Below are 8020 nucleotides of genomic sequence, written 5' to 3' on the forward strand. Positions count from 1 at the left end.
GTGCTGGTACTCAGCTCCGGTGAGCTCCTGCCCAAGTCAAACACTGGTAATGACACTGATGTTCATCAGTCAATATGTCCCAAAACAATGACCCCAGCCTTACAGTGCATTCGGAAAGTATTCAGACCCCTTGACTTTTTCCACATTTTGTTACATTACAGCCTTATTCTAAAATTGATTAAATTGTATTTTTCCCTAAACAATCTACACAGTACCCCATAATGACAAAGCAAAAACAGGTTTTTAGAATTTTTTGCAAATGTATTAAAAATAAAAAAAACAGAAATATCACATTTACATACTCAGTACTTTGTTGAAACACCTTTGGCATTGAGTCTTCTTGGGTATGACGCTACAAGCTTGGCACGCCTGTATTTGGGGAGTTTCTCCCATTCTTCGCTGCAGATGTTCTCAAGCTCTGTCAGGTTGGATGGGGAGCATTACTGCACAGCTTTTTTCAGGTCTCTCCAGAGATGTTTGATCGGGTTCAAGTCCGGGCTCTGGCTGGGCCACTCAAGGACATTCAGAGACTTGTCCCGAAGCCACTCCTGCATTGTCTTGGCTGTGTGCTTAGGGTCGTTGTCCTGTTGGAAGGTGAACCTTCGCCCCAGTCTGAGGTCATGACTCCAATCAAGTTGTAGAAACATCTCAAGGATGATCAATGGAAACCGGATGCATCCGAGTTCAATTTCGAGTCTCATAGCAAAGTCTCTGAATACTTATGTAAATAAGGTATTTGTTTTTTATTTTTAATAAATGTGCAACAATTTCTAAAAACCTGTTTTCGCTTTGTCATTATGGGGTATTGTGTGTAGATTGATGGGGAAAACATTTATTTAATCCATTTTAGAATAAGGCTGTAATGTAACAAAATATGGAAAAAGTCAAGGGGTCTGAATACTTTCCGAATGCACTGTATTTCTTTGATTGGGCTAGTTTGGTTCATCAGACATAACAACTTTAAATGGTGTTCCAGGAAAACGTCAGATGTTATGGTTGTCAACACACATTGACATTACGTGAATCACTTCATCAGAACAAGTGTTACTTTTGTCAAATTATCAAAGCAAGGAGTGAACTGTTTAAGGCAAATAGCGTTAAGAACTGATACTACTACAACGCACAACTGCACTGGATAAAACTAACTGTTGTTGTAAATGGACTGGCCAGGTGTATGGTCAGTGCTGAGTGTACTACTCTTCAAATCTAGCAAGTCAGATTAAATAGCCCATCTACATTGCATTGACATACTAACGTTAGTTCAATGCGTCTCAAATCTATAACAAGCAACAAAATACCCCCTTCGTGTGGCTCTTCCCTCAGCTGTTGGGCTATGTTGTATGTTAGTTAGCATTGGCAAGCTAATTAGCTAGTTATGTAAATAGCTGCCTTTCTTGCTGGCCCTGGCTTGTTGAGCCTGTTGTAGCCTGATATAGCCGGGCTAGCCAACTAGCTGAAATGGCTTACTAGTTAGCTAGCTCGTTGTTACGCTATTCCTCTTGCTAACTAACTTGCTAACATAATGGCATTGGCCTGAAACTAATTGGAAATAACTGGTGGTAACAGTTCATTCAGTGACATGGTAAACAAGAGATATTTAAAGTAATCTTACCTGTTGTGTCAGAATACGGAAGCGGAGCACCTTCGGCCAGAAATAATGCCGACAGAAGAATTCCAGTCGCCAGCAACAACACAAATCCATGACGGTTCCCCATCCTTTTTAGCTTAGCTAGCTAACTAGCTAATGAGAATCGTCGTCCAAAATTACAACTAAATACTAATAAACCAAACACAAATGTTAATTCATTGATAATAAGTTAAATATATAGCTATATCTACAGGCTAAATAAAAATGCTCGCAGGTCTAGCTAGCGTCGATAGCAACGACAAGCTAACGTGAGCTATCAATGCCTCAAACAATGCCGTTTCATTATCCATGAAAAATAGAAAAGGTCTATTACCTTTCTTGAACAATCATGTTTAGATAAATACGCTTCAACGGCAATGCTCTACATTTATTCAAACGTAATATTTTATCAATAGTCCAAACTGTCAGGCACCACCTCTTCTCCGAGGCGCCATGTTCCTACAACGTCATAGCATGGGGGCGTGTATATTGACACGATAGATTTACATATACAATAGCGAATCACAACCCATTAATCTGTATTAACGAACAGATACGACCAATCACTATCCTTCTTCGTATTCCCTATCCACATCCATTGCTTTGTGTCAAACGTAAAGCTAGATGTGTTTTTAGACCAGTAATTTGACATATGAGGTATGCAAGCAATGTTCCAGTGCTTTGTGAAAGATGAACTACTCAACCTGTCTGATTTAATGGACTTGTAGGCTATACGTCCAGTGTTCCCCCTAGAATTGTTATTTCTTAGGGGTGGGAGTTCAAAGGTCTTGGAAAGGTATGCCTATCAAATCAAATGTTATTGGTCACATGCGCCGAATACAACAGGTGTGGACTTTACAGTGAAATGCTTACTTACGAGCCTGTACCTAACAATGCAGATTTTAAAAGTAAGAAAAATATATGCTAAATAAAAAAGTAGATAGTAACACAATAAAAACAATAACGAGGCTATATACAAGGAATACCAGTACTGAGTCAATGTGCAGGGGTACGAGGTAATTTAGGTAATTTAGGTAATACAGTATGTAGTGATAAAAGTGACAAGGCAATCAGGATATATAATAAACAGCGTAACAGCGTGTCCTATGTGTGAGTGTATGTCATCATTATGCGTGTGTGTTTTTTTTTGTGTGTGAGCTTATGTAGTATGTGTGTATGTGTGTTGGAGTGTCAGTGTAGTATGTGTGAGTGCATGGGTAGAGTCAAGTGAGTGTGCATAGAGCCAGTGCAATATTTTTAAAACGATAAATCAATAAATCATAAAGGGGGTCAATGTAAATAGTCCCAATACCAACAATTTTAACTGAAACCAATTCACATGAGATAAGATGGCACATAGGCCACGATATAGCTAAGTAGACCTATAGGCCTCCATTATGTTTTCACATCAATTTGTTTTGCATCTATGTCAAATATGGCAGGGGGAGCCAGGTAAGGAGTTGGACACATCCTTCTTACCCAAGCAAAGGGATAACATTGATTACTTTTGACTGTACCTTAGAAACTCTGCTTATATAGCCTATAGTAAGAGGGTGTGGTGTGAGTTTAAATCAGTTATTAATGACACATGCTGTGTTGACAGTATTCAGTGTACAGGTTGGTTTATGGACTGTACACATTAAGTACGTATTTGAAGAGCCTAATAGTATTGCTGTGTTTTCATTCCATGTCATGTCTGTTACTTTACGCTCTCTCAGATGTACCATTTGTGGTAATTTATCATCCACACAAAATGCATAACATAGAGTAGATGTTGACTCTGCAGAGGACTGTACTCTGCAGTCACCCAGGTTCTGTCCATTCACATCTGTAGAAAATTTGAAATTCTGACTGGGACTTTTATCTCCCCAAAGAGCCGAATATATCCTGCCATCTTTGCTCATCATTGTGCGTCATTGTCAACCCTTAATATTTCTAAATGGAAAACCCCCATTATGCAATAATGGAATATGGGATAGTTTGGCATTGTTTATTCCTATCAAGCCAATTAACAGGCTGGGTTGTAAGCTCTACCCCCTGCAAGTTAGCTGACAATAGTTGTGACAAATGTTCTGCTCTGATTAACTAATGAGGGGGGAGGGGGAGTTCCGTTGCGATGTTATCTCCCAGGGTTTGAGGACAGAGAGACATCATGTTTTCTCTCTGGAACACAAAGCTGTAGGAGGAGAGTGGTGTTGGGTAATAGGCAAAAATCAAGAGAGGCAGAGAGCTGCACATCACTGGCTCACAGAGCGGACACCACCTCACCCAGATAACGGTTAGTACCAGCCAGGCTTTAGAGATATACCATGCATTGATAGTTTTTTATGCAGTTCTGTAGAGATTGATGTATCTTTCTGTGTATTAATTTGTGTTTTTGTGCATCTCAGGGTTTTTGACAAAGTATTAAGGTGATCAAATGTAGTTTGGTATAATGCAACAAAAAATAGGACATGTGAAGAAGCAGACCTCTCAAGGTCTCGCTTGGAGACAAAAAATTGTCCTTAAAGTTGCATTGTCAAGACTTTGGACAAATTTGTAAATGTTTAGCAAAATGTATTTATTGTTTTATTCATAGAGCCACAGCTTGAAAAGTCAAGCAATTGTCATTGAATAAATTCCATAGAAACAGTAGCTAGATAGTACCTTGAAGCTAAAGGTGAATAGGCTGATGAGGGATTTGTCTGATGCTTTTAAAAAACACACCCTGACTGTTTGTGCCAGCAAAACACACTGTGCCACTTTCATTTATTGTGATGTGTTTCCCTCTTGAGAGCACATATCCCTCAGGCACAGAGAACCATGGCGTTTACAGGGTTGCTGCAAGAGGAGGACATCAGGGCTGCCGTCAAGGCTTGTCAAGGTGAGTCAAACACACACACACACACACACACACACACACATATGAACACACAATTGCGCGCACACACACACACACACGCCCAATAGGCTACTCTCCCAAGGGTGGTCCTATATTGGGGGAAGGTTGGAGGGTGGATCCAGGTAACCAGGCAGCCAGGGGGCTGGGGAGAAGCAGAGCAGTTACCACCCAGATACCAGAGTGTTTATGCTGAGCATTGAAGAGAAGACTAAATCATGGCAGTCATGCAGGCTTCATTCGCAGCCCACCAGCATTTAATTATTTAGCTACACATTACATCTGCTTCAGATGGCAGACAAAAGCACACCATCCAGAATACACCCACATGTAAATGCTTGTATACTCACTTTTCAGTATATCATCAGCATAACTGTTTGTGGTATATAATATATTATTCAAAACAGACTTGATTCATCATTCTCTGTTCTTTATAAGTCATTTGGTTTTCATAATGACCTAACTGACTCTCTGTAATTGCATAAACTGTGAATAAAAATGTATTGATTTAAACATTTGATCTGTAGCATATAGTCACACGCTCACATTACAATGGGTTCCCTGAGGTGTTCTGTGAATCTGTGTGTTTAGATTGTATAATGTCCTTAACTAGCGTATTATTGTCAGGGCTCAGTGGCATTAAAATGCTAGAGGGTCTGTGTTTGTGATTGTGAATGTCAGCAGTAGTCAAATGAAAGTAATTTGAGCACATGAGAGAATGTTACATCTCTCTATTCATCCCTCTCTCCATTCTCTTTCCTTGTCATGCTGTCGGATCTCTCTTTCCTCACACTCTCTCACTTCCTCTCGACATCTCTCCGCATTTCTCTTGATCGCTTCCCCCATCTCTCCATTAGCTCCAGGCACATTCAACTTCAAGTTGTTCTTTGCACAAGTGAGACTGACCGGCAAGCCAGAGGCAGAGGGCCAACGGGTGTTCAGAGTCCTGGACCAAGACCAGAGTGGATACATAGAGGAGGAGGAGCTGAAGTATGATATGAGTTGGGGAGGGTGGCTGTGTGTGGAGGGAGGGAGGGAGGGAGGGAGGGAGGGAGGGAGGGAGGGAGGGAGGGAGGGAGGGAGGGAGGGAGGGAGGGAGGTGCACGTGAAGGGGTTGCCCCATAGTATGTACACTAATGGTCCCAGAAATGTTCCATACGCACAAAAAGCTTATTTAGATCAAATGTTGTGCACAAATATGTTTACATCCCTGTTAGTGAGCATTTCTTCTTTGCCAAGATAATCCATCCATCTGACAGGTGTGGCATATCAAGAAGCTGATTAAACAGCAGTATCATTAGACAGGTGCACCTCGTGCTGGGGACAATAAAAGGCCACTCTAAAATGTGCAGTTTTGTCACACAACACAATACCACAGATGTCTCAAATTTTGAGGGAGCGTGCAATTGGCATGCTGACTGCAGGAATGTCCACCAGAGCTGTTGCCAGAGAATTTAATGCCCCATGGTGGCGGTGGGGTTATGGTATGGGCAGGCATAAGCTATGGACAATGAACACAATTGCATTTTATCAATGGCAATTTGAATGCACAGAGATACCGTGACGAGATCCTGAGGCCCATTGTCATGCCATTCATCCGCCGCCATCACCTCATGTTTCAGCATGATAATGCATGGCCCCATGTTGCAAGGATCTGTACACAATTCCTGGAAGCTGAAAATGTCCCAGTTCTTCAATAGCCTACATACTCACCAGATATGTCACCCATTGAGCATGTTTGGGATGCTCTGGATCAACGTGTATGACAGCGTGTTCCAGTTCTTGCCAATATCCAGCAACTTCGCACAGCCATTGAAGAGGAGTGGGACAACATTCCACAGGCCACAATCAACAGCCTGATCACCTCTATGTGAAGGAGATGTGTCGTGCTGCATGAGGCAAATGGTGGTCATACCAGATTTTATTGTATTTTTATTTAACCTTTATTTAACTAGCAAGTCAGTTAAGAACTAATTCTTATTTACAATGAAGGCCTACACCGGCCAAACCCGGACGACGCTGGGCCAATTGTGCACCGCCCTATGGGACTCCCAATCACGGCCGGTTGTGATACAGCCTGGAATCGAACCAGGGGGTTTGTAGTGACGCTTCAAGCACTGAGATGCAGTGCCTTAGACCGCTGTACCACTCGGGAGGGGTTTTCTGATCCACACCCCTACCTTTATTTTTAAGGTATCTTTGACCAACAGATGCATATCTGTATTCCCAGTCATGTGAAATCCATAGATTAAGGCTTAATGAATTAATTTCAGTTGACTGATTTCCTTATAATAACTGAAATTGTTGCATGTTGCGTTTATATTTTTGTTCAGTGTATTTGTGTGTGTGTGTGTGTGTGTGTGTTTGTCATGCACATAGAAAGAGCCTGATGTATTCAAGCTGAAACAAACTATACATTACATATCAATACAATAAAGCAGCATTGACACATGAGATGTACATGTAGTTCTTCACTCATCTCTCCTCTCTTTGTTTGTCTATGCCCAGACTATTCCTGCAGAATTTCTCCTCGGGGGCCAGGGACCTGACTGATGCTGAGACCAGAACTCTCCTGGCGGCAGGAGACAGAGACGGAGATGGCAAGATAGGGATGGAAGGTACAGGTTACAGTACACTCACATCAGCACTACACACACCTGACAGGAGAGCAAGAGAGGGACTGTCCAATGCTGACATCATCTAGGCCTAAATATCATCTTGATCATAGTTTCATCTTCATCAGTTTTATATCATTATATTTTATATTATTCCAGATGATAGGGGATATTGAATCTGAAGGAAGGAAGGAAGGAAGGAAGGAAGGAAGGAAGGAAGGAAGGAAGGAGGGAAGGAAGGGAGGAAGGGAGGAAGGGAAGGAAGGAATGCTGCAAAGGCAAAGTGGAAGAAACAGTAAATAAATGCAAGCTTTTTCAACTTATGTAATATTCACTGTGACTTGGCTGTGAGGTCACACATCAGGTGATCACTATATCTCTTTCTCATTGCTCTGTTTCTCTCTTCTCTTGCAGAGTTCTGCGCTTTGCTGAAATGAAGCTTTCACTCCTCATAAGGGCTGTCTCTTTTTTTGCTTTCTCTTGGTACTTTTTACAACGTCTGGAATCCAAAACGCCCAACTTCAGCATGTCTGGAGGGAAATGCCCACCTCAGCGACTCTATGTATATGCCTGCTGCCACTCTCCCCGGTTGATGGTGCATCTTGGCACATAAGTTCGTAGCCGGACATCCAGATAAACGTGGATATTAGATGTATAAGTGAGTGTCTGTCTATCCATTGGGTAACTGGTATGGTTTAATAAAGGATCTAAAACGTAGATATGATGTCCGTGTGTCTTACTACAGTCCCACAGGTTATGTTGGCGTTTCAGTGCGTATTTTGGGTCTAACGCTTTGAACACACCAACTGTCTCATTGCGCAAAATAGTATGCAGCATCATCTAGATATGTGTGCAACAAAAGTTCAACATTCACCTTCTGCTACCATTGCTGTCAACCCG

The 8020-nt window shown here is 41.7% G+C and overlaps 2 protein-coding genes across 3 annotated transcripts in view; one reads left to right on the plus strand and one right to left on the minus strand.

Annotated features, from left to right (window-relative positions):
- The window catches only part of LOC121551628 (serine/threonine-protein kinase LMTK2), a 63507-nt gene extending 61426 nt beyond the window's left edge, over positions 1 to 2081 (minus strand). Inside the window, exons 1-2 of the mRNA XM_045211047.1 lie at positions 1962 to 2081; positions 1613 to 1741 (exon numbers count right to left, since the gene is read on the minus strand). Coding sequence (XP_045066982.1) covers positions 1613 to 1715 — 103 coding nt within the window. The 5' untranslated portion in view covers positions 1716 to 1741; positions 1962 to 2081. The remainder of the gene's footprint in view (positions 1 to 1612; positions 1742 to 1961) is intronic.
- Positions 2082 to 3754: 1673 nt separating this feature from the next.
- LOC121551638 (parvalbumin beta-like) lies at positions 3755 to 7837 on the plus strand. 2 transcript variants are annotated; one of them, XM_041864346.2, is made up of 5 exons: positions 3755 to 3905; positions 4418 to 4490; positions 5363 to 5495; positions 7014 to 7123; positions 7535 to 7837. In XM_041864346.2, exons 2-5 carry the CDS (start codon positions 4430 to 4432, stop codon positions 7555 to 7557), a joined length of 327 nt encoding a protein of 108 aa, XP_041720280.1. In that variant the 5' UTR covers positions 3755 to 3905; positions 4418 to 4429; the 3' UTR covers positions 7558 to 7837. The 2 variants fall into 2 exon arrangements, with proteins under 2 accessions (XP_041720280.1, XP_041720279.1); XM_041864345.2 differs by having other exon boundaries at positions 3758 to 3905; positions 4402 to 4490.
- The last annotated feature ends 183 nt before the right edge of the window (positions 7838 to 8020 follow it).

This window comes from Coregonus clupeaformis, chromosome 35, assembly GCF_020615455.1.
Source record: "Coregonus clupeaformis isolate EN_2021a chromosome 35, ASM2061545v1, whole genome shotgun sequence".
Classification (NCBI taxonomy): domain Eukaryota; kingdom Metazoa; phylum Chordata; class Actinopteri; order Salmoniformes; family Salmonidae; genus Coregonus; species Coregonus clupeaformis.